Source organism: Elephantulus edwardii, unplaced genomic scaffold (genome assembly GCF_000299155.1).
Source record: "Elephantulus edwardii isolate Elephantulus edwardi_28Jun2011 unplaced genomic scaffold, EleEdw1.0 scaffold00006, whole genome shotgun sequence".
Taxonomy (NCBI): Eukaryota; Metazoa; Chordata; class Mammalia; order Macroscelidea; family Macroscelididae; genus Elephantulus; species Elephantulus edwardii.
Window position 1 is genome coordinate 15,354,074 of NW_006399756.1, and position 27,057 is coordinate 15,381,130.

Below are 27,057 nucleotides of genomic sequence, written 5' to 3' on the forward strand. Positions count from 1 at the left end.
GCTGGAGGGTCAGCTAAAAGTCAATCCAACTTAAAAGTACCTAACAACAACAATGTAAAACTCAAGAGTATTCCTTCTGAAAAAAAAATGTAAGACAGTATGAATGATGTCACAGATTATATAAATAAATCAAAGACACAGAAATCTGGAATCTCACTGATCAACTGATGTTTATTCTTATTCTAATGACTGCCCAGTTGGAACTGACCCATCACTGACCCTCCTGCAGGTTTTCAGAGACAGTAAATAACATAGGAGGAGATTGCCCATCTTACTCCCATGGAGCAGCTGGTGGATTCAAACCACGTACCTTTGCTTTGGCAATACAGGTCCTTGCTACTAAACCACCAGGGCTCCCAAGTTTAGGAAGTTTAATTTCTAGCAAAGGATAAAAACCAATCTCTCTTGGGTCATTTAAATAACTTAAACAAAGCAAAACATCTACCTACTTTTGAACAAAGTAGTCACACAGTCCAGAGGGTGAAAAGAAGATGATCAATTTAATCTTCACTATAAAATAAGAGAGATTATGCTAATATTCGCAAAATATTTACTTTTTTTTTTTATTATTATTTTGTGTGCGTGTACCGTCAAATCAGATCTGACTGGTACAGGAGGATATTGCGCCTCCTTCTCCGGCAGAGCATCTGGTGGATTCAAACCGCGTTCCTCGGGGATTGCAGTGCAGCTTCTTGCCACTAGGCCACCAGAGCTCCCCTAATATTCGCAAAATATTTACTTGATAGGAAAAAAGTACCCTCATGAGAACTTCAGAATGACAAGGAATTGCCTACACCATGTTACTTTAAATTCTAGACATAATTTTTAAATTCTGTCATTAAAAAGTAAATCACTTGGGTATGTTTACAAGATGATGTTAACTTTTAAAAAAGTATAGTTATAAAGGGAGCTCTGGTGGCAAGACGTTGCACTGCAATCCCAGAGGTATGCAGTTCAAATCCACAAGATGCTCTGCTGGAGAAAGAGGGGGCAATCTCCTCCTGTACCAGTCAGATCTGATTTGACGGTACACATAAAAATAATACAATAAAAATAAAAAAATTTAAAAAGTATAGTTACACTGTGACTATAACAGCACATTATAGACCTGAGGAAATATCTGTGATAAAGAGAAAAGATTATAATGACTTTTTGTGACGTTATCTCCAAATTGTGTTTTAACGGTATTAAATTAGGGAGCTCTTGTGGCCTGTGGGAAGGAACTGCACTGTCAACTCAAAGGCAGGTGTTTCCAATCTTCCAGCTGCTTCCTAGGCACCAGATGGGTGATTTAACTCCTATGTGATTTTCTGTCTCTGACAACCTGCTGGAGGGGCAGCTCTGCGTCAGTCCCGGCTGGACAGTACACAACAACAGCAAATTGCTTTTCAGTAAAAAAAAGAAACTATTGAAAATTGGGACAGAGACACAAAGTTTATTATCATAGCATATAGAGTTGGAAAATAAGAATAAAAATGTTAGTAATCTAAGCATAGAGTCACCTGATTCCTAAGAATCTTTCTCTGCGTGTGGGGGAGGATTAATTACTTGTGCTGAGACCAAACTATTTGCTTTTGTTCAATAAAATTTATACAGTAGCACACATTCAAGTATTAGTAATTTTCCCAAATGGCAAGAAAAGTAGTATTTTCTAATGGATCTCACACAAACTAGTTTGCAAGATAAAATCATGCTGCGTGTAACTCAGAAACTAAACAAATTTCAATAATAATGTTTTTTTCATATTCTCACTAATAGACTATTTCTACTGTTTCACACTCAGCATTATCATCCCAAAGTTGAAATAAATCTTTAATATAATGGTATAAAGGGCACTCAATTTCTTTTACATCTTTTAAATGTAGCACTAAGCCACATAGAGTGAAACAATGAAAAAGCTGTTTACAACCAGTAATTCCATTCATTAAAATGAATGTATTATTAATGTATGAAATTATTAATATATAATATTTATTAATATTATCTTTGTATATGTGTGTGCATATGTGTGTGTGTGTGTGTGTGTGTATATATATATAAAAATCCCCATCATTGTTGTCCATTGCTGTGGAGAAACAAACTCACAGCTGATGTTCCAGTGGTTTCCAGAGGCTGTAAATCACACAGGAGCAGAACGCCCGTCTTCGTCTCACAGAGAAGCCCTTGGATTTGAATCACCTCCCTTTGAGTTGGAAGGGCAATTCCTCAAGGCCCATTAATCCACAGGAAAAGAAAGGGCGTTTCCTTTCTCTCTTTGGCAGATAAAATGATTGATCACAAATATCCCTCTTTCTGCTCTCTTGTGTCCCCATGGGCTGTCACACACTTGTGTTTTCTCCTGTCCTATTAACATCAGACTGGACCATGTTACTTATTTTGATCAGTGGAATGCATAGAGACTTGGTGTCTACTGTGTAGTAGGAGCCTTTAAACGCAACGGCATGGCCAGATTGGGAGTCTGCCAAAGCGTGGGACAGCCTCTCAGGTAGGAGGCAGCTACTTCAAGTTGGTCTCTAGAAGAAGAGCCACAGCTAACCCCTCCTGTTCTCATATATTAGAAGTGGGTTTTGACACTCACCATGATTTCAGGGTGTTACAGAGGGGAAATAACTAACAGAAATTTGTGACTATGAGCTGGGTGCCACTGTCGTTCAGTTTGTTAGTTGCCATTGTTGTTGTGTGCTGTCGAGTAGCTTGCGACTTATAGTGACCCTATGTACAATAGCCCTAAACTCTGCTCTGTCCTGTGCCAATCGCACTGTCTCCGACACACCCATCCCGATTATCCCAGTCACTGAATCAATCCACCTCACAGAGGGCCTTCCGCTCCTGCGTTGTCCCTCCACCCTCCCAAGCATGATGTCCCTCTCCAAGGACCTGTCCCTCCTTACAACATGTCCAAAGTATGTTAGACAAAGCCTCAGAATCCTTGCCTGCAAGGAGCAGCCTGGTTTAACCCTCTCTAGGATGAATCTGTTTGTTTTCTTAGCAGTCAGTCCATGGTACTCTCAATACTCTTCTCCAGCACCACAGCTCAAAAGCATAAATTCTCTTTCTATCCTCCTTAGTCATTGTCCAACTCTCTGATGCATAACAAGTGATTGCAAAGACCATGGCCTGTACCAGATGCACCCTAGTCTCCAGAGAGACACCATTGCTCTTCAGAACTTTGGAAAGGTCCCTAACAGCAGACTTTCCTATGACAAGAAGTTGCCAATAACTCAACTACAGTATACAATGACTCAAAAACAACACATCCAATAAACAATTCTGCCCCATCCTGTGCCACCCTTATAATCTCTGCCATGCTCAAGTTCACTGCTGCAGTCACTGTGTCAATCCAGACCATTGAGGATTTTCATTATGCTAAGTTAAACTATCACATGTAGCATACAGTTCAGAGCTGGGAGACAGATAAACCAGTATTACTGAAGACTGGGAAGAGGCAGCCTCTGATATGTAAAAAGGGAGTAGCATAGTCCATGGGGTGGGGCAATGCCAACCCAAATGCCACGTCTCTCTGGCAGTTCCAATCCATCAAGCGTTCCACAGGAGAGAGACGGAAATCTTCTACTGCATGATTCACAGCCTTGGTAACCTCGCTGGAGGGTCAGCCCTACCCTGGTTCTCAATGGAAGGCAGTTAAGTTTGCATTTTTTCGATTTTGATATGTCACAGTAAACCATTAATATCATTGTCATCAATTCCATTTATCTAATGTAAAATAAATCATCATATAATGAAAATGTAGCAGTGAGTTCTCAAAGGAAAGTATTACTAGTGTGATCTAGTTATTAGTGCTAAATTTGTTATTTTGTTGTTAGGTATCATCAAGGTGAAACCAACTCATAGCTGATCCTCCAGAGGGTTTTCAGAGGCAATAAATCACACAGACTCAGTAAACTGATAAATTTGGTACACAGTTAGTACAATAAAGAGGTGAGTTTAGAAAAGAACTCTTTTTCTGCAGAAAGAATGGGAATTAAGGAAAGAAATTCAGGAACTCAGAAAGTTAGGGGGGAAAAAACCTTTCTTCTCCTTTTCAATCTACATAGGAAATTTAGAAATGCTTTGCAACAAAGACTAGTTAACATTCAGCCTCAGTTGAAAAAACAAATAGAACAGAACAATAATTTAGCACAGTGACTGTTACACCTTTTCTTTGAGGTTGGGTTGTTGGTTGGTTTGGTTTTGTTTTAAAATTTGTTATTGGATTAAGTCAGCTCTCAGTAAATCTATTCAGTTGGTCAAAATGTCTTTGGGAAGGTTATAGTCCCAAGGAGGACTAATAAACTGGAAGTACCTATAATTAGATTGAGATCTATATCAACGCGGAAAGAGAAAAGGACACACAGAGAAAGAGAGAGAGAGAGAAAAGGTGGAAAGATCACATGCCAGCATTTCCTTTAGAGAATTCTGAGTAGCCACACACAGCATACTGGAATAAAATAGACAGACAGCAGCAGCAACACAAACAACCATGTTGTTGAGGGTACTGTGCTCTCAAAAGTACCATCATCTTTGATAAAAGGAGATTACGCTTGCTTATGACTTAAAAAAAAAACCACCCTATTTTTAATATAATTCAGCAATAAAAAGGGATGAACCTTGAAAACATCATGCCAAGTAAAACTAGCCAGTGTCAAGAGCCATCTATTCCAGGATCACATTTATATGAGATGTCCACAAAAATAAAACCAATAGAGACAGAAAGAAGACTTGGTTGCTTAGGGGATAGTCGGGGTGAAATTAAAAGTGACTGTGAATGCTATGGGCTCAAAGACTGTAAGGAAGCGTAAGACCAGGCAGTGTTTCATCCTATTGCATAGAAAGGGTATATAGATAAGAAGTGACTTTATGGCACTCATCAACAATAACGGTATAGGGCTTCTTTTTGGAATAAAGGAAGTATTATGGTGAGAGTCGCACTATTTTGAATATACTTAAAACCATTGATTTGTATGCTGTCAATGAACAAATTTTACAGCAGATGAGTTATGTTTCAATAAAGTTATTATAAAACATTCTTCACCTAGACCCTTAAGGACTTTTTTTGCCTAAGTGAGAAATACACATTACATTCCAACATGGTAAAGTTCCAACTAGCTCCTTCCTTCCCAGGAGAGGATATATTTATACCTCAGAGAAAGTCACTCCCTGTCTCTACCTCTAGGTGTCTCTTTCACTCTGTCTCCTCTGTCTCTACCTTTCTCACACACACACACTCTCTCTCTCTGCATCTTTGAAAAGGAAGAAATGTAGTCATGCCCACTGTCATAATATTAGCTATTTTTAATAGCCTTGTTCAAAGAAAGCAGGTGCATATGGTGCATAGCAGTTACTATGTCAAGGCTATGAAAAAAATTCATGATTTGAAGGTCTTTTGCCTGTGGTACCTCATTGTATCTGAAGGTTCTGATTCTTCCAAGTGTCACCTTGTGGAAAATTAAGTCATAGGAAATTGATCTAAGCTGCTGCTATGGGAGAAAACATTCTCTGACCCAGGGATATCATGATCCTGTTAAAATGTGTGTCTGTGTGAGTATGTATGCATATATGTATGTATGTGTGTATATATATATGTATGTGTGTGTATCCACAGACACACACACACACATACATATACAACAGCATCCTTCACCCTGCAGTTTTGAACTCCACACTCTATCCCATTTCACCACTGAAAGTTGAGGAGGGGAGGCTTGGTAGTAGGATGGATAAAGCAAATTTCCTTTTAGATCTACAAATCAAGAGAAGCTATATTTGGACCTAGCTAGACTAACTTGCGGGAGAGCCCTCATGGCCTAGTGGTAAGAACCAGCACTGCAATGCCAAAGGCACCCACCAGCTGCTCGGCAGAAGCAGAATGGGCAGTCTCCTCCCATGTGAGTTACTGTTTCTGAAAACCCACTGGAGGGTCAGCTATGACTCAGTTCTGACGCAATGGCACACAACAACAACAACAAATTTGAGACCCTGTAATCAGGGCCTAACTTCCCAGTAAGCCAGGTCCATACAGGTCCAATTGTACCTCCCTAGGTGGAAGATGTGATATGATAAAACTGAAAGATGTGATAAAATCCAAGTGAAATTCCTCACCACAGATTAGCAAGCAAAAGCAACTAAATGTGTTTATTGAAAGACAGGACACAGAATGCTTCCTGGTTAATACTTAGAGGAAACTGAAAACTTCTACTAAGTTCAGAACTGTGGTTCATAGGGTCACCATGAGTTGTCGCCATCCAAACGACATATAACAACATTGGAATTTCTTCCAAGGGGATAGAGAACAGACAGTGAATATATTTCACATATTAAAGGAAGGGAAGAAGAAGTAACAGAGAAAATGAACTGAAGAGGATTTTATTACTGTGCACAAATCTTCCTCTATTCTGGGTGAGGTGCATACATTCTTTTTATATTTACTTCCTCATTTACTGGACATGGGATAGTTTTAAACACAGATTACAGAAAGCTCAAACAGGAAACTACCTTAATACCTAACAAAGGCAACAATAATTAAGCAACGAAAGGTGATATATACAGAATGACAAGACAGTGCTAAAGTGAAGACTTTAACCTGCAATCATGATCAGAGAGTGGCACTGAAGAGACGAGGCCAACCAACACGAGAAAGAAGGACAACCCTCATACCTGAACAAGCCTACTAATCTTGTTAAGTTATGCATTCATGCAAAATTAGTCTCTGCACCTCTGTCTGAAAGAGCACTTAGACCGTTTTAATTTTTATGGCTTATGGCAGTAAATGATTGTATTCACTTAACAGTCGGACTCTTTATAATGCAGAGTTACTCTTAAGGCGTGTAGAGTCAATACTTTCAATTTAACTAGCAAACACTGAATTCATTTATTTTGTCACAGTAAATTCTACACACTGAATTTCACAGTATTAGAATCTGTTGCTACATTAAGGTTACTAAGAGGACTGATGCAATTCCTTTTCACACAGACATACATAAACAGCACCAATGGAGATGGCCTTGTGCCAAATGCAATTGTCTGATAAGACCGAAACTGGCTATGGACTCTTGACCCCTCTCTAACAAGGGTAATGGTCTCATTTTCCGTCAAAATCAACTTTGACATTTTTGAGCCAAAAAATGTTGGGGGGAATATTATATTACATAACCAAATTTAATTCAGAACAATGCCATTCAAAGTTAAAATGGAAAAAATTGGTGATAATTACAAATCCTTTGTCCAAAACGATTGCCAAAGAGATAAGCTCAGATGACCTATGTTGAGAAAATATCTCATTCTGAACACTCAAATAATAATAGATAAGGGCGAGGGAAACTTCCCTAGTCTCTTTGAAAGCATTTGAAAGTGGCCTTCATACAATGAGAATTTAAGATCTGCTTTGTGAGGTCTGTAGCTCTTACTCAATTACTGTCAAAGAGCCAGATAATGCAATATAATCTGCAAGACAATCCAATGTAGTTTCTTCATTAAGCAAATGAGAATCCAAAGACAAAGCAAGGATATAATGTAATGATAAAAGGATGAATAAGCATGAGATCCCAAGACTTAGCTAAGCAGCTATCCTGAAAGAGGAAGAGGATGTGTTTGCTCAAGATTATTGCTCAAAGAGTAATTGATTTTAAATAGATCATTTGAATATTTTTAAAGCTTCATAAAACAAATAACCAAGCTATACAACTGCTTGATATCAATAGAATGTTGTTGTTGTTGATTGCCGGTGAGAAGAGCATGACTCATAGCCAAGCCTTTCTATAATTATCATCGTTTCTCCAAGCTCATAGAGTTTCCAGAGGTATGTGGTTTAGGAAGTGGATGCCACTCTTGCTTCCAAACATGTCTTAAACTGGGAGCTCCACCCAACACTGTCCACCCTGGGAAGCCATTATGGCATTTGACCCCCAATGACACAAGGTTCAGCATCACAGCAATCCCAGATTACCTCAGTGCAGCAATTTGACAAAGGAGTGCTGCATAATTTAGAAGAATGTTCCTCCAAAATAAAATAACACTAGACACTTGGGCCCAAATGTTTCCAGAGGCATGTGGTTTAGGAAGTGGATACCACTCCTACTTCCAAACTTGAATCCATTTTGAATCAATCTGGGAGCTCCACCAAACACTGCCCTCGATGGGTAGCCATTATGGTAGCACACCAATGGCACAGTCGTTTCACTATGGCCTTTGAATCCCAAATGGCACAAGATTCAGTGTCACAGCGAACCCAGATTACCTCTTCACAGCAAACTGACCAGAGTGCTGTATGACTTAGAAGAATGTTCCTCCAAAATATAGTAACAAGGGGTTAAAATATAATCCCTCAGGCCCAACTTTTAAACATAAGGGCCCTCCAGGGGGTCTTGTTGACTCTAAACAAGAGACTTAGATAAAAACAATCAAACAATCCACACAGATCCTCAATCAAAACAAGAGCACAATCTTACAGATTCCAGCCACTTCATCCAACTAAAAAATGGAAGCTAGCACTTTGGCATTATATGTCGTTGTTAAGTGCCAACCCTATAAACAAAAGAACTATTATCTTTCTAAGTTCACGTGGTTTCCACAGGCATGTTTAGAAAGTGGATACCACTCCTGCTTCCAAGCCTGTCTTAATCAGTGAGCTCTACCAAACATTGTCAACCATGTGTAACCATTCTGGCATTATGGCACATCATTCGGCACCAAAGAATCCAAAGTTACCTCAATGCAGAAAAAAGACAGACTAGTTTATGATTTATAGATCCTAGCATGTTAACACTCTTTTAAAAAATACTTTAAATATTATGTTATAAATATTCATAGCCCAGGATGAAAGTATAAATTTTTTTCAGTATTATTTCTTATTTTGCTTGTCATTTTGTCCCACTTCTGTTCATTTTAACATCACCTGGAATAACAGTCATAACTTCATAATAAAGGTCTAACAATCTTCCAAGAATGCTCTCAATGGAAAGTGCCAAGGTGCATACCCTTGTACACGTCCACCTGGCTTCTGCACCCAGGAGGTGTATAAACTCTTAGGCTGTGCTGAAATTCCAAAGGCATGAGGTTTGACTCCACAAGCTGCTCTATGGGAGAAGTTTGAGCAATCTCCTCATTCAATGAATTGCCTCCGATACCCCACCGGAAGGGTCAACAAGGGTTGGTTCTGACGGTACACAACAGCAACAAGTGTCATTAGCATTGAGGGAAAGAAAATAAAATTCTAACACTTAGAAAAACACTACCAAGAATGAAGAATGGTTACATGATCAAGTAAAAATGCTGAAAAAATACTCGATGTCAACAAATTTAAAACCCAGACTTTAGATGTTAATAAATGTATAATGAACACTGAATTTGCTTCTCAATTTAATCTGGGATAGAATAAAATCCTGACAGTAATCTCTCTTTTACTGCAAAAGAAAATAACATTTTTTAATGCAAAGCATCCAGCATTCGAAGTTTTACTATGTACATACTGCTCTGATCTCACTTCAGTTTAGCAAATAAAATTACTAGATGGTCCATTAACCACACATTTTCTAAAACTCAACATTAAGTGAGAAAAGATTAATCTCGATTATATATTCTCTCTAAATTACTTTCCAAAATAGTATAATTTCTAAATTCCTATGGTAAAGAATATGTAAATAATTTTCAGTAAAACAATGTATTCAACAGGCCCAATAATAAAAATAGTAATGTTTATTTTTGAGATGGATCGAATCTGTGATTGGGGTAATGGCAGTAGGTGTGTTGGAGACGGTGAGATTGGCACAGGATACAGCAGGGTTTAAGGCTCTTGTACATAGGGTCGCTATGAGTTGCATGCGACTCGACGGCACTTAGCAACAACAACGTTTATTGCTGTTCTACCTTTAAATGATACCTCCACATTAGGTTCTGAGATTTTAATTTTTATCAATGGTTCCCATAATGTGTTATGATCCAAACAGTCAAATGTCTTTGTATAGACAAGAAAATACACTAGAAATCTGGATATTTGTTTGTTCTGACTATGACAATTAACTCCTTCAAAGCCATAAAAAGAAGAGTGCTAATCCAAGTTTTAAAACGCCAATGACAAAATAAGACATCTAAATACTCATAAATATATGAAAAGTTGTAGAAGAAGTTCATTAGGTATTGGAAAAATAGAAATCAAACGGATTATGGCATCATAAGAATGACAACATCATATGTTGCCAAACATCACTCTCATAACTCTCAATAATGACTCTCATATACTGCAGGTACTTTGCAAATTCATATTGCCTCTTGGAAAACTGTTTGACAGTATCTATTAAAAGTGATGATAGAAAAAGAATAAGGAAAATCTGTAAGAGGAAAGGCACTTAGGTTCTGTTGTTAAATGACAGAAGTGATGTGTAAGAGAAATCACATGTCCTGTTTTGTCAATTCACAGGAATGAAAATTCCACCTCTTAATATTTCTGATACTGAAATGAACTTTATAGCCGCGGCATGTCAAAATTTGGCAATATTTTTATGCTTTATATAAAGTTTTGTGTATTATATTTTATTATCTCTTACATTTGATTCAATATAAAAAGTAAATTATGCATTGAGGAAATGAGAATATACATTTGCACTTGCTGATATTTGTATAAAAAAGCTGTATATACAGACAAGGAACAGAAATATGTGGGACACATCTCAATCTAAAACTTTCTATTTCATTCTGATTATCCATTTAAGTGGATTATGAACTACTAAAAAATAAAATTAAAACAAAACCTGACACTCCAAAGTGAATTTTTTTAATTAATTATAATGAAAGTTTACAGAGACTTTGGATTTCCATTCATTGATTGTTGCACTTTCTCCCTGCTCACCTCTCCCCTCTAGTTAGCTCTTCTCTTTTAAAAATAAAAGAAAAATTCTTTCATTCTTATACAATCCCTTCCCCCAAGTCCACTCCACTATGCAGCTTTCATTCTGGACTTCTGTCATGACAATAATACCTAATCATATATCCCTTTTAAATAGTTCTCTCCCTAATATGTTTCAATGCAGTATACATTATTTATTTACCCCCTCATTTTCAGTGTCCCCTCAACCCCAATGTCAGTCTCGTTCCACAACAGTGGCACTACGCAATATTTGTCCTTTTGCGACTGAAATATTTCACTCAGCATAATGTCCTCCAGGACATTTGTATACTATTTCATAATATTTCATAAGTCTCTTGTTTTCAACGCAGCATAGTACTCCATTGTGTGAATATACCAAGCTGAGTGAACACCATATAAAATAGACCCCAAAAGAAAACCACCAAGGCATATCATAGTCAAATTTGCCAGAACCAAAGATAAGGAGAGAATCCTAAAAGCATCAAGGGAAAAACAAAGAGTAACCTATGAGGGAGAGCAGATAAGATTAAGTGCTGTTTTCTCAGCAGAAATCATGTGATCAAGAAGACAGTGGAGGGACATATATCAAACACTCAAAGAATACAACTGTCAACCAAGAATACTGTATCCAGCAAAACTGTCCATCAAATATGAAGGAGAGATCAAGATATTTCCAGAAAAACGGAACCTAAGGGAGTGTGTAAAAACAAGAGCAGTGTTGCAGGAAACACTGAGAGACGTCCTTACAGAGGTGCCACAGAAGGCAGCATGGACCAAGGTAACTAGCAACACCACCAAAAATAACTCAACAAAACAATAGCAATAAAGTCCTGCCTTTCAATAATCACACTGAATGTGAATGGTTTGGATGCACCACCAAGGAGAAAAAGAGTAGCAGATTGGATAAAAAAAACCCAAAATCCATCAATATGATGTCTACAAGAGACATACCTGATAAATAAAGATAGACTCAAAATAAAAGGATGGGGGGAAAATATACCAAGCAAATGGCAACCAAAGTGAATTTTTAAAATTCTTGATTTAAAGAGCTTATCTTTGGATTTTTAAGAAATTCTCAAATTCTCCCTAACTCAGAGCATATCCTTGCATTGGCAGCTTCCTAAATGTGCATTCTCTTTATTTAAGATTAGACATACCTGATAATAAGTAATGACTGGATTTATTGCTACTCAAGCAATCTTACCATCGTTTAAATCTTTAAGGAAAAGCTTAAATACTACTGTTGTAATTAGACATCCTGCCTTCTTCAATGGATATGTCTTACTTAGCCTAACATGCAGTTTTCAGACTATTCTGTTCACTTCCAGTATTAAACTGTTAAGAGTTGGGGTAGTAGATGATGAAGCCAATCAGAAAGTATTTCTTTTCTTACGAACTTCAATATTGAGAAAGGACTTTGTATAATATCCTCCATTTCTCTGGCTGAAACAACACATACAGCCTGATTTAATAGCTGCACAAAGTGCTGGCCACTTACTATGTATGACAATAACCTCTGCCAGACGTGTTTCTATACACCCACACTCATAAAAAGTTATTCCACTGTTATCGTTAGCTGCCAGCTTTCAGTATCAAAGTCACCTTCATTGAAATCCAACAAACATGTATCTTAGGAAAAATAAAAAGTAATTCCATGCACAATAATGAGCCATATTAAGTAAACCAGCAAGTAGATAAAGGTTGATAGTACTTACTCGAGCTGTCACCAAATATTTCATTCATCAGATAGTGAGACAATAAAGGTTTAATAAAGGTTAAACAAAAAAGGAACTGCAGTCATGGCGATTGTTACATACTTGCATTCATTTCCTAGCCAGCACTTTCTGGGAAATTTATTTGGTTGTTATCTTCATAATTAAACTGTTGCTGTAGTTAGGCAGCATCGAGTGCATTCCAAATCATAGCTACCTTCATACAACAGAGTAAAACACTGCCCTGTTCCGTCCTGTCCTCACAACTGTAGCTTCAAGCCCCTTCTTTGAATCCATTGCTGCAGCCACTATGCCAAGGGTCTTCTCTCGTGGCTCAGTGGAAAAGAGTTGCACTGCCAACTCACAGGCCCTTGTTTCGAATCCGCCAGCTGCTTCACAGGAGAGATGAGCAGTCTCCTCCTGTGTGCTTTTTCAGCCTCTGAACATCCACTGGAGGGTCAGTTATGAGTCAGTTCTAACTTAAAGGTACATCCAACACCAATAACACACTTGACCAAGCATATCATTCTCCAGTGACCAGTCCCTCAGTGAGCTGGTCCAAAGTAAACATGAAGCCCTACCACCGTCACGTCAGCCACACGTCTTCTAGGGCAGACTTGCTGTTTCTTCTGGGAGCCGTGGTGAGGTCAATATTCTTTGCAAACACTACAATCCAAAGGCTCCATTTCTTCAGGATCCACCAATAATAATTAAATGGTTATGAAAACATCTCTGTTGTTTAAAACGTGTTTTAAAGTGGGGGAATACTGGGAGCCAGGCGTCCTGTGGCTCTTACGGTCTCAGGGTTGTGGAGGATGTTTATCATCTATTGGCCCTAATTGTTGGACTAACGGTTCCTGTGCATTTTTGCTTGTTTGTCCTCTTCTCTGTTGTAGACAAGGTGAGAACCACTGGTGCGTCTGAGATGGTTGATCACAAGATTTGAAGACTCCAGTGACTCCTCACCAAAGTAGGATGGATAACATTATCTTCGTGGACTATTTAATACCAACTGATTTTAATGTCCCCTAAGATTATTGTTCCGAAGCCCAAAGTCCAGAAATTCATTCCTTCAGAGTGCTTGGTTATGATTAAGGAGTTTATATCACTTTGCACCTGCTGGCTCTGCTATATACTTGGGTATTTTCACAGGATACATAATAATATGAATGTTGAAAAATTATTTTCCAAACATACATAGTAGCCATGGTATAGGCCTTCTCATACTTTTTTTTTTTAAAATGGTAAAGTGTATCTACATCAAAGGCTCTAGTCTTTGGACAGTGATTTGAAAAGACATTCATTCTAATTTTCAAGATACAAAAATTACTAAAGGAAACATGGTTAAACTTGGAACTGCTAACCAAAAGGTTGACTGTTCAAACCCACCAGATGCTCATGGGAGAAAGATGTGGCAATCTGTTCTCCTAAACACCACAGTCCTGCAAATACTAGGGGCAGCGTATCGTACCCTGTAGAGCTGCAACCAGGCAATACCACACCAACGGCAGTGGGCAAGACTCCTAATCTATAATGTCTCCTTAATAATAATCGACAAGTTTTTAGCCACTGCAAAGCTCTCCCCCAACTTACTTTTTTACAAAAGGATCCAATTATCAACATTTTAAAGTTGAATGCAATAGAAATATTCACTCATCATTTGCTTACTACAACATAGGTTTAAGAAAACAGGTTTTAACGAATAGTTTTTACATGACCTCACTAGACACGCAGGTTATTTACTATTTTTTTTTCTCTACAGTGGGGTTTCTGGTGCCCACTAGAGACTGGAACATGCAATCATTAGCTGATTACAAGTACGGCGAGTGCCTCAGTTCTTTGAGAATCCCCAGGGACTGTGCAGGAGTTTCCGTGCAAAATGTCTCCAGCCATAACTGGCTTTACCTACTTACGTTAGTGTATCTTGTTGTTATTGTTGTTGTGTTATTGTTGAGCTGGAACTGACCCACAGCTGACCCTCCAGTGGGTATTCAGAGACAGTAAATTGCACAGGAGGAGACTGTCAATCCTTCTCCTGCAGAGCAGCTGGTGGCCTCGAACAGCGTGCCTTCAGGATTCTAGCTCAGCTTCTTGCCACTAGGCCACCAGAGCTCCCTACAGGGGTCTTTTTTGTCACTAGGTACCATCTAGTTGTTTATAACTCATAGCAACCCTATTAAAAAGAGATTTGAGCCTTGCCCTACTCTGTGCTGTCCTTGGTTTGCGTGATACACTCGAGCCCACTTTTAGAGCTACTCCGTCGATCCATCTGTTGAAGGTCTTCGTCTCTTTTGCTGACCCTCCGCTTTCCCTGGTATGTCTTGTGCCAGTGGCTGGCCTCTCCTGACAACATGCTCAAGTGTCACCATCCTGGCCCCTTGGGCACACCCACCCTGGTTGGTTTTCTAGGACAGATTTGTTTGTTCTTTTGGAAGTTCATGGCACAAAACATGTTAGGCGGCATTACACTGTAGCAACAGCAATGTGTCTAAATGCAGAACATGTGAGTGAGAGACCCAGCCGTCTTAAGTATCTGTCGGTTTCACTTTCAACTGACTAATAAAATAATCTGGTCTACAGAGGTTATAATTTAGTTTTCTTACACATCCCATCCAGACTCCTCAAATACTCATAATATCCTCAATAGTATCATTTAGCAACAAAACTGTACTAAAATAATAGTGCATTTTAATTATATTTTGCATTTCAAAGCGCTCTTTCTATAGAAAACAATTTTATGCAAGTTATATCAATATGGTAGGATAAAAGAATAGCCAAAGGTTATATGTAAATTACTCATTATCTAAAGGAAGCAAAACTGATTTACTGCTTAATTTATGTTAGCACATCTGTTAGGCAAATAAGTATTCTGAAAGCAATAATTAATTGTCCACATCTAGTTGACATACAGGCTTTATAGTAAATGATTTAATACAAAACTGGCTTCTAAGGAGAGCATACTGTCCTAAATTTGATTAGAAAAGTATGAGCTCTATAAAAAATTGTTTGAACAACTACGTTTGGGTTTGGACACTTACAAATAATGCTCCAATTATAAATCTCACTGGAGTCAACAATATCAGTGCTTCAGGACATATTTGAGAAGACGTAAGCAGCTAATACACTTAGAGAGGCAATTTTGCAGAAGAAGAAGGAGGACCTTACCCACATAATTGCACATTAAAATAAATTTTAATAAAATTACTTTGTACCAGTAAACTGGAGTAATAGGGATGGGTGTGTCAGAGGCAGTGCGATTGGCACAGGATAGAGGAGCGTTTAGGGCTGTTGTACAAAGGGTTGCTATGAGTCGCAAGCAACTTGACGGCACTCAACAACAACAATCAGTAAACAGATATTTTGAGAAAGAGTATGTTTTAAACTAGTAGAAAAATTCAATAAAGGGAAACTATTAAAAATGAAACTATCCAAAAGGGAAATTATCAAAAACTAACAAACTTTTTGAGTTTTAATTATAACCTTATATATTTCACTTGAAAATATCAGCCATGAGTAGATTTCAAACTCAAATGCCATGATACTTTAAAGTATAAATATTTAGAAAGTTTATGCTTCAAGTTGTTGTTAGTCAATTTTCAAAACATAAAATTAGGCCCAAGTAAGAAAGCAAGCACTGACTGCTCTCAGAGAGATGGGGAAAAACTGGTAACTGAGCACTCTGAGGTTACCTCCTTAAGAGCAATAAAATAGTACATAACATATGATTTTTTAATCTTTGTGAGTCTTTGAATCGAAAGTGTGTTTTCCACAGATGCTATTCTTGTTTTGTGATTGTGTCTTGGCCATTGGATTATTTTATTCATCCATATGTAATGTTAGGACTGATGTTAATACTAGTGGCTCTGGTGGCTAAGTGGTAAGGAGTTAACACTGTAACTCAAAGTGATGTGATTCCATTCTGCCAGGCACAGGATTGGACACGGTTCAGATCTGTTGTTCACAGGGTCACTATGTGTTATACTCAATTCAATGCACCTAAACTTTTGTTTCATATCTCTTTAATTTCTCTGTTCCTCTTTTTCTGATTTCATTTGCATTGAGTATTTTCTAGAGCAATATGCAAAAGCACTTAAACATCTTTTTCATTGGAGATCATTTCTTCATGGTTTCTTGAAGGCTTACAATATACACTCAAACATATGAGATGCTAGATAAAAATTACACCACCCTAACTTACATGGTGTGTAGAAATAGACTCTTCTTCCCCCCATTTGCACTACTGTTATTATATACATAGTACATCCTAATATGTTTCAAAATCAACAATATGCTAGCATAAGTATTAACTTATAGATGTTATATCTTCTAAAGAAGCCAAGAAAAGGTAAGCTGTTATACTGTTTACTATATTACCTCTCTTGTACTTGTGATTGATTTCTGGATGTGAGATGCCACCTGGTGCCACTTCTTACTTTTGCACAGGTGTACTCTTGCCAAATTCCTTTGTTCTTGCTAGACAATACATTATGTTTTTACATGGTATACACTGGGCAATAAAACTCTATATACATTGTTTTATATAAAACTTCTTTTCCTGCCAGTTAAGATAAGAAATATGCACTTACAATGTCTTTTATAACTTCATAATATCTGTACTAGGGTTCTATGTTTTTCAGTGTAAATGGAATTTACTTCTGGGGTTACTTTCATTCAGCCTGAAGAAATGTCTTCCGTATTTATTGTGAGCCTACTAGCAAGAAATTACATCGGTTTTTGTTTCTTTTGTGGACAATGTTAATTTTAATAATTTTCCTTTATTTACCTATTTTCTTGCTGATTTATTTCATGTTTTCATATTTTGCATACTTATTTCTCCACATGTCTCATAATTTTTTGTTCAGATTGAACATTATGGGTTATATATATTTATTAGCTCTGAATAATGATCCTTCTTCTCTCTCATATATGAGATTTGTTTTTATTGTTCTGTTGCTTATATATTAGTGATCCGGTGGACTCCTTCGGTAAAGTCTCTTTCCCATGCAGAGAAGCCTGGGACAAAGCTTCTCAGGGGCTACAGTCTGTGGCGTATGTATGCTCCCCTGGGAAAATACTGATTTAATCAGGTCTTCTTTTGACTGTCTCTGATTTTCCTGCTAAATTGTCTTGCTCCTCTGGGCAACTGAATTGAGAACTCCTATGGCAGAACGTACGTGGAGAAGATCTGCTAAGATACACAAGCGTTGTTATTAACATCGATGGATGGCCTAACAGTAATCATTCTTTTTATTACTTGTAAATAAAGATAGCAACAACTGTCATTTGTTGAATGTTCTCCAAGTGTAAGGCATGCGGGTGAACACTTGGAATGCATTAATTAATTCAGTGCTAATAACCTTATGAAGGGGATCTTATGTTAGTTTATTGATTCTAAGACACATTTTTTCACTTTTTAATATCCATGAAATCATATTTGTCTAAAAATCAATAGTATTGTACAGCTGCTGCTGGCCAGATGGCGGTTCTGATGCATTTGTCATTGCCTACCCAGACAAAAACTTGATTACAGCAGTCAATGATACTATGTGAAACAAATAAAACATTTTCATCTTGGCCAAAAAGTGAATTTTAAAAATTAGACTTTTAGTGCGAACACATCTAAACATCAGAATTAAAATCTGTGTTGGAAATAAGATTGCTAGATTAAGTATATAAAAAAAATACACTGTTAAGTTTGAAGTTAGAAAAGCAATAAATACTTTTATACACACACACACACATGTACAGACAAATATATTAGTCTGTTGTGTTGTCGTTGTTGTTATGTGCTATCAAGTTGAGGATGACCCATAGTAACCCAATGAACAACAGATCTGAACCCTGTCCCGTCCTGTGACATCTTCACACTTCCTGACATATCAGAGCCCATTGCGGCAAGCACTGTGTCCATCCACCTGGTCAAAGGTCTTCCTCTCCTTCACCAACACTCTACCTTTCCCAACATCATGTCTTTCTTCACGGACTAACCTTTCCTAACAACATGCCAGAAATATGTGAGGCAAAGCCTCATCATCCTTGCCTTCAAAGAGCACTCTGGCTGCACCTTCTCCAAGATGTATTTCTTTGTTCTTTTGGTAATCCATTGGATATCCTAGTTAGTCTAGTTAGGCATAAAATCATGCGTATGTGATGCACATACATACACACGAATCTATTTGTTGTTACATGTCTTTGAGTCTCTTGCGACTCATAGCGAACCTAAGTACAGCAACTCTGTATCCTTCTCTATTCTGAGCCAACCTCATTGTCTCTGACACACCTACCGCCAGTACCCCAGTTACTGAGTCAATCCATCTCATTGAGAGTCTTCCTCTCTTGCACTGTCCCTTCACCCTTCCAAGCATCATATACCTCTCCAAGAAATGGTCTCTAGAGAGATACAGCGATACAGCTATACAGAGATACAGATATAGTTATATTTCTACATTTATACATACTAATATAGAAGAGACAGAAATCTACCTATCTATAATCTATGTATCTGTATCTGCAACTATAAATAAGTAGATACGTATCTATGTATGTGTATGTATACATAAGGTCAGAGGGAGAGAGTAAGAGAAGAGAAATGTATAGTGATTACTATATGTAAGGTTGGAAGTAGGAGTGGCATCCACTTCTTAAGCAACATGCCTCTGGAAACCCTACGAACTTTGATAAATGTTCATAGTTGTAGTGGGGCTTCAGGCCTTTTGTTCATAGGGTTGCTATGAGTAGTGCTCGACTTGAAGGCAATCAACAATAGCAACAATATATAAGGAGCTCTTATACACTGGCATAGAGTGAAAGGTCAGCAGTTCTAATACTAGTGTCTCTTTGGGAAAAGATGAACACTCTCCTCTCATAATGATTTGAACCCTTAGAAACCCAACAGAAGACTGTTAGGAATCAGAATCAATTTGATGGAACTGTGTGTGTGTGTGTGTACATATGACATAAATAATCGTATATATTTTTTATAAAACCAAAACCAAACCCACGCCACTACCAAAAACTCCCTTCCATCCAATCACTTCTAACTCATACAGACCTTCCTTCATGATTCCAAGACTGTAATTTTTTATGGGAAAAGACTGCTCATCCTTCCTCTGATGAGTGGCTGGCAGATTCGAACCACTGATATTTTAGTTATCAGTTCAGTACACGATGGACTAGACCAGCAGCAGTCCACCACAATATAGACTAGACCACCAGCAGTTCGACCCACTATGAACTACAACAAGCAATGGACTGAACTCCAAATATTTATAAACTGAGATGATCGTTTGTGCATATACATCAAACATGTAAGATTTTATGGTATACAATTAATACAATTTCATTAGAGGAAATAATCGTAACAATCACTTCATCTAAATAATTGAGTTTATAAAAATCATTAACTTTAAAAGCAGAAAAAAATATTATTTTAGGCAAAATTCATATCATATAGTATACTAAAAATATCTATAAAAGTTTGTCTTTTTCTAGAATTTTATGTATAATTATGTAACAGTTTATATTTTATTCCGTGATTATTCCGACCTTCATAAACATTTTAAGACACAGTAGCTGCACCAACATACCACAGCTTAATAAATCCAAGTATATTATTAAAAATGTTTCACTAGGTGGTGGTGGTGGTGTTGTGTTGTTGATTGCCTTCAAGTCGAGGACGACTCATAGCAACCCTATGAACAAAAGGCTCAAAGCCCCTCTACAACTACTGACATTTATCAAAGTTCATAGGGTTTCCAGAGGCATGTTATTTAGGAGCTCCCTGAAATATAACTTCCATGTATTTTTTCCTCTATATGCTTAATATCTATCTATATTTCTGGAATACAGTAAGAAATATTTTGTTGAATTGATAAAAATAATAAGTACGTCATTTACAATAATATTTCTGGGAATGGGTATGCAAGGCACAAATTCCTTTTCTGTAAAATTCTATGCTAATGTCTTTATCTTCCCAAGTAATTTTTAAGTAGATACATTAATTTAAAAACTATTATAATAGAAATATTACTAGAAATGAGAATTATTAGGATGGAAGCTGGAGAAGAGCTATAATAGTATGGGTATTGGAATTAATACTAAGAAACAAAAAGTGTATGAACAGTTAAATGGAAAATCAGTTTGCTTTGTATGTTGTTGTTAGATGTCATCAAGTTGACTACAACTCATAAATAACCTGCAATTTGCAGACAACATAACCATGCTTTCTGTAAGTGAAGCGGCTGTGAAGCAGTTACTGAAGGTGATCCAAGACTATGGCCAGTGTAAATAACATCTCAATATAAGACAATTAAGTGCTCACAGGTGAACTGGACCAATAAACAACTTCATGATAGATGGAGAAATGTCTGAAGTTGTCAACGATTTTATTTTACTTAGATCCATAAACAATGCTCATGAAATCGACATGTATCCAGAATTAAGTAATAACTGCCTTGGGTAAATCGGCTGGAAAAAGACTTGGCACCTCTCAATATAAAAAGATCAAAGACTACAGCCTTCAATATGGATTATAGCTCATCAAGAAAGTTTTTGCCAATGGCTCAACAGGCAACAATGCGATAGATGCAGTCAAGAAATCAAAAGGAATGCTGCATTGAGAAACCTGCTGTCAGAGACCTCTCCAAGGATGTCAGTTTAAACAGTAAGTTGCACCTGACCCAAAACTTAGTATTTCCAATTACATCCTAGGCTCCCAAAAGTTGGATAATAATGAATAACAAATACAAATCATTGTCTTTGAACTGTGATATTGGAGAATAGTACTGAATATCTCATGAACTAGCAAAAGAACAAACAAATCTGTCTTAGAGGAAGTATAGCCAGTGAGCTCCTTGAGGGAAAATGGTTAAACCTCATCTCACATATTGTCAGGAGGGCCAGTTCTTGGAAAAAGACATCGTTCTGGGAAAGGTAGTACAGGGTCAGTGAAAGACACAAAGATCCTCAATGAAATGGATCCGTGCAGTGACTACAATGGGCCTAAGCATATCAGAGCTTATGAGAATGGTGCAGAATTGGTTAGGGTTCAGATGTGTTGCTCATAAGGTCACTCTGAGTCATAGTTAACTCAATGGTACCCAAAAACAATAACAGAAAAATAACAACAGTCATCAAAGACATCAAGACTTGACTTTGATTAATGTACAAATATATCTGAAATATTTAGGGTCTAACATTTTTGTAAAAAATTTTAAGAATATTAAACTATAGATAATTTCTAAAGATATTTTTAGCATATGACATTGTAACATTACTTTTCAATAAGATGAATCATTTCGGTAGAAGCAGAAAATTAAATGCAAACACTTATATTTTTAACAAAAAAAGAATCATCATCTAAATAGGCTTTGGAAAGAAGGGCATGAGAGTGGGGAAATGTCAAGAGGATGCAGTAATATTTAGAAGCATAGATTAGAACAGGCCCAGTGGTCCCAAACCTAGTTTCCCTTCAATATTTCTCCCTATACTGTCCGTGAGCATCATACATTTTGAAAGATTTTTATTTCCAATCAAATTGCATTGTTAAGATAAATTCATATTCACATTTTTAGAAAGTATATTGAGGTAATACTAGCATCTTGGAATTTCTGATTAATACAAAATAAATAGCATTTATATGCTGAGGTGATGTAGTATTAACCAAAAGTACTTTTTTTCATTTTAGAAATGTGAATATTTTAGAGGTAAATGAACTCTTTGAACTAGTTTTTCAAAATAAAAACATTAAATACTGTTACTAAATTACAGTTACTATATGTAGACACGTTTAGAGCTCTGGTGATCCTAATTTGGGAATTAATTTTAAAGCACAACCCTTTCTTTTTAAGGTAAGGACATTCAGTCAGTGATCTCATTTACCCAGAGTATAAGCCAATTAATGGCAAAGATGTTCCTTGATTTACAGAATTGTATTTTATAACTTTTATATGTAAGATACACAAACTCTGCTAGTATTAAAACTAGGGAACCCTGTGGTTTAGTGGTAAGGAATTGTGCTGCTAACACAAAGGTGCCCAGTTTAAGTCCTCCAGCAGCTCCATGGGAGAAAGTTGAGCAATCTTCCCAAGGGAGGACCAGCTATTAGTTGGTTCCAACTCAACAGTACATAGAAGTATTAATATTAGAAAGCTCTGATGGCTTAATGGTAGGGAGTTGTGCAGCTAACACAAAGGTAAGCAGTTCAAATCCACTAGCCACTCCATGGGAGAAAGAAAGCCAATCTCCTTCCTTGTGACTTATAACCACTGAAAACCCCCTGGAGGGTCAGCTATGAGTCGGTTCTACACAACAGTATTAATACCGGGAGCTCTGGTGGCATAGTCCATTGCTAACTCAAAAGCCAGGCCCCTCTGCTGGTTAAATCCAACACAGATGGGAAAGGAGAAAAAGAAGCAATCTCCTCCTATACAATATACAACTTCACAACGATATTCATGCTGTTTTACTGTTCTATTTTGTTGTTTTTTTTTAAAATTCATGGTGTAGCGTGTTACTATTGAACTGCTAAAGATGGTAAGTCTCCTCCCATAAAGATTTACAGCCTTGGAAACCTGGATGAGGGCTGCCATCCAAAGTAGGAGCAACTCCAAGGGGTGGTGTTGGTCCTGCAGGAATCGAGGCTCCTGACTGGTCCTGAATCCTTTTCTATTGCTTTACCACCACCCACTGCCACATGGGTTCCAATTGAAAGCACCCAGCCATCAGTTTCCATGGTTGTAAATGTTATGTGAGAACATCACCTCCTTTCTCCAGCTGAGCTGGCTCCAGCTGGTCAGCAGCCTGGTGCACTGTGAACTACGCCACCGGGCTCCTTTTCCAATTGCCTCTTGTTATTGTGTGTTCTCCAGGTGGAACCAACCTCAAGCAGATTTTCAAAGGCAATACATCACCCAGAGGAGAGTACACATCCTTTTTCAGAGAAGCTGATGCATCTGATTCCATGCCTTTGGGACTGCAGGGCAGCTTCCGGCCACTAGGCCACCAGAGCTCCCTTCTCAGCTGGATGGAGACAAATTTTCATCTCATCTGTTCCACTTTGAAAGGCTTCATGAACATTGGCTGGCTAGCAGCTCTCTCTCTCTTTCCTTAATTTGTACTTGTTTCTTAATAGATGGATCTAAAATGTCTACAAGACTTAATATCTATGCAGAAGTCCACTACTTGCAAAATACTATACATTTATACTTTAGAGGTTTCTTTTGAATGGCACTACTTTTTATCATAAACCAAGTAAATTCTCATTGATGTTGTACTTCTAGCAAGACTGGGATAAGGTGTGAGAGTAAACTCAAACAGGTGGATATATCATAGGCAGGCACTGAGTTCTAGCGAGTATTTGAAAAGAAACTGGAGAAGAGTTAAAAGGATTTACGTTACTCACTAATTCAACACCTTAACATAGTCTAAATTGTTTCAAACCATCCTTTTATGAAATTAAGGCAAGCAATTTTACCACTGTATATTATTATTATTGTTGTTGTTGTTGTTATGTGCCGTCAAGTCATTTGCGACTCATAGCGACCCTATGTACAACAGCCCTAAACCCTGCTCTATCCTGTGCCAATCGCACTGCCTCTGACACACTCATCCCGATTACCCCAGTCACTGAATCAATCCACCTCATAGAGGGTCTTCCCCTCCTGCGCTGTCCCTCCACTCTACCCAGCATGATGTCCCTCTCTAAAGACCTGTCTCTCCTTACATGTCCAAAGTATGTCAGACGAAGCCCCAGAATCCTTGCCTCCAAGGAGTAGCCTGGTTTAACCCTCTCTAGGATGAATCTGTTTGTTTTCTTGGCAGTCCATGGCACATTCAAAAACCATAAAAATAAATCAGAAAGTATAGAGTTAAATAGACTACTAATATATTTAACAGCCAAAACAGACTTTACTCATTATAATAAATTTACTATTATAATAATAAATGTATTTCTACTTATACTTTGCAAATTATTATATATTATTTCCATTAACTGACATATATAAGATTTACAGACCATATTTATATAAAATATGTGTTATAAAACAGTATGTGTGGTTACTAGTTATGGATATCTGAATTATGAAGAACAATTATGATTAGTCCTGATACAGAAATATATCAAATTAGGATGCTCTTCAAATATGTTTGAATTATCAGACAATAAAGTAACAGAAAATATTTGAACGTCAATAAAAAGTGAGTATTATATACATTCTCAGGGAAAGACTTTTTTCCCCCTAAGAGGACAAAATGCAAAGTTATAGTCTGAATTTCCTTTTAAATGGAAGCAAAAAAAAAATTTAAAATGTAATTTTAGTAAGCTAAAATTACAGTATACTTAATTTAAAGAGACTACAGATTATTATATCAATAGAATTAACATCTATATATATTAAATACTATAAAAATATACCAAAAATCCTTTTGCACAGATACTGACTTAAAAATGACAGTTGTAAAGTCTGTTATAAAACTTAAAAAAACTACTAGAGTGCTTTGTTCAATCTTGAAAAACTAAGTTGAGAATACGTTTTTGAAAGGAATCTCTTATTAATGCAATACAGATTCTGTATGTTTTGTATGTTTCAATCTTTAAACAGAAAGATTAAATAACAGCACCGATACCTCTCTCCGTCGAGACGCCCAGCACGTTTGTTTGATCTTCCACACCACTGCAGCCACCAGCAACAAGGACAAAAAACAACTGGAAAGCAACGCACAGGTAGTTTTCATTCAACAGGTATTTGAGATATGTTTTATTATTTAAATAAAAATAAAAATTAGAAAGTATACATTGAAGGTATCATTGTCTCTGTAAATAAATGCTTGTCTTCAAGTATAAAAAGATAAATGAGTGAAACTTAAAATGTTCTCTCAAACCAAATAAACAAGGGGACAAACAATTGCTAGCAACAGCAATTCCTTGTTCTATATCTCAGCGACTCATTATAAGGAAAGTCAAGTCAGCTTTCAGTCCATTTTCCTCCTATTCTTGACACTCCTTAAAACTCAGTTCACAGAACTATGTGCTTCCCTCTCTGCTCTCAAAGAGTGAGCTCAGTTTATCTAGAGCTTTCCATTCTGACCTCAAGGGGAATGGTTTTCAAACCTACAGTCTTTAAACCTGTCAAAAGAGGAGCAATCATTAAATGGAACCTAAGAGATTATTCGTTTCCAACTCCATCCCAGGAAACACATTCCCAGCATCACTCAGAAAGTGATCCAGACCCAGCGAACACCCACAGCAGCGGACAAGTTACTGGTTTGCCAGCCAGTGACTCTTTTTTTAGAAAAGTTAAAGCTATCAAAATGTTCTCTTAAAATGTCCCTCTAATTTTTGTCCATCAGGACTGTTTTGGTTTCGGCTTACAATGACTCAGTCTATTCCTTCTTCTACATACTGGAGAATCTTCATAGATTTAAAGAGGTTAAATGATGCTGGGAAGTGTGGAGGGTCGGCGAAGGAGAGGAAGCCCCTCAATCAGATGGATTGACACGGGGACTTCTGCAGTGGGCTACAGTGTGTCAGGAAGTGCGAGGGTGACGGTGGTGCAGCATAGAACAGGCTTCAGATCTTTTGTTCATACCGGGCTCAACAGCACCTAACAACAACAACAACAACAACAACAATACTTGATGTCATTTAGTCCAGTGGTTCTCCACCAGGACCTTTCTCCAGACCTAAAGGATAATGTCAACGACCAGAAACATTTTTTTTTGCCTAGTGGATGTTGTCAACCTACCATACACAACAAACAATTTTCCAGCCCAAACATAACATACAAACAACAAACAAGGCCATGCCATGCAACAAATAATTCTACCTCACACAAACAAAGAATTTTCTAGCCCAAAATGTACAAAGTGGGGAAGTGAAGAAATCATATCCTAGTAGGAAGTATTACCATCCTGGTTACTCTTCTATTCATAGGCTGTTCTGTCTTTTGTACTATTGAAACAGAAATGACCCATAATCCATCCTCCAGCAGTTTTTAAGAGGCCATGAACTGTTTGGGAGAAAATTCCTTATCTTTCTCCTGCAGAGTGGCTGGTGGATTTTAACCTTGTCCCTTCAGGACGACAGGGCAGCTCCTTAACAGTAGGCCACCAGAGTTCTCAGGTTATCAATCCAATTGTTAAAAAGGGGGTCCTGATACAATAGATTCATTCCAAGGATCATTTATCTGAATTTTAGTACTACTGTTGGTGATGGTTTAGTGGTAAGGAATAGCACTGACATCCTAAGCGTACATGGTTCAAATCCACCAGGCTCCACAGGAGAAAGACTGACAATCTTCTCCCATGCACTTCACTGTCTCCAAGACCTTGTTGGAAGGTCAGCAATGAGTTGGTATGACTCAATGGGACACAACAACAACAATCAAACTTTGTTGCTATTGTTGTTAAGTGCGGTCGAGTCATAGATGACTCACAGCGACCCTATGAACAAAAGATCTGAACACTTGTATAACTTTCGGTGTTTTT

The 27,057-nt window shown here is 37.4% G+C and overlaps 1 protein-coding gene across 1 annotated transcript in view; it reads right to left on the reverse strand.

Moving 5' to 3' along the window:
* ATRNL1 (attractin-like 1) overlaps positions 1-27,057 on the reverse strand; it is a 705,738-nt gene that overhangs the window by 395,601 nt on the left and 283,080 nt on the right. Inside the window, exon 26 of the mRNA XM_006879915.1 lies at positions 25,198-25,276. Within this exon, the coding sequence (XP_006879977.1) occupies positions 25,198-25,276 (79 nt within the window). The remainder of the gene's footprint in view (positions 1-25,197; positions 25,277-27,057) is intronic.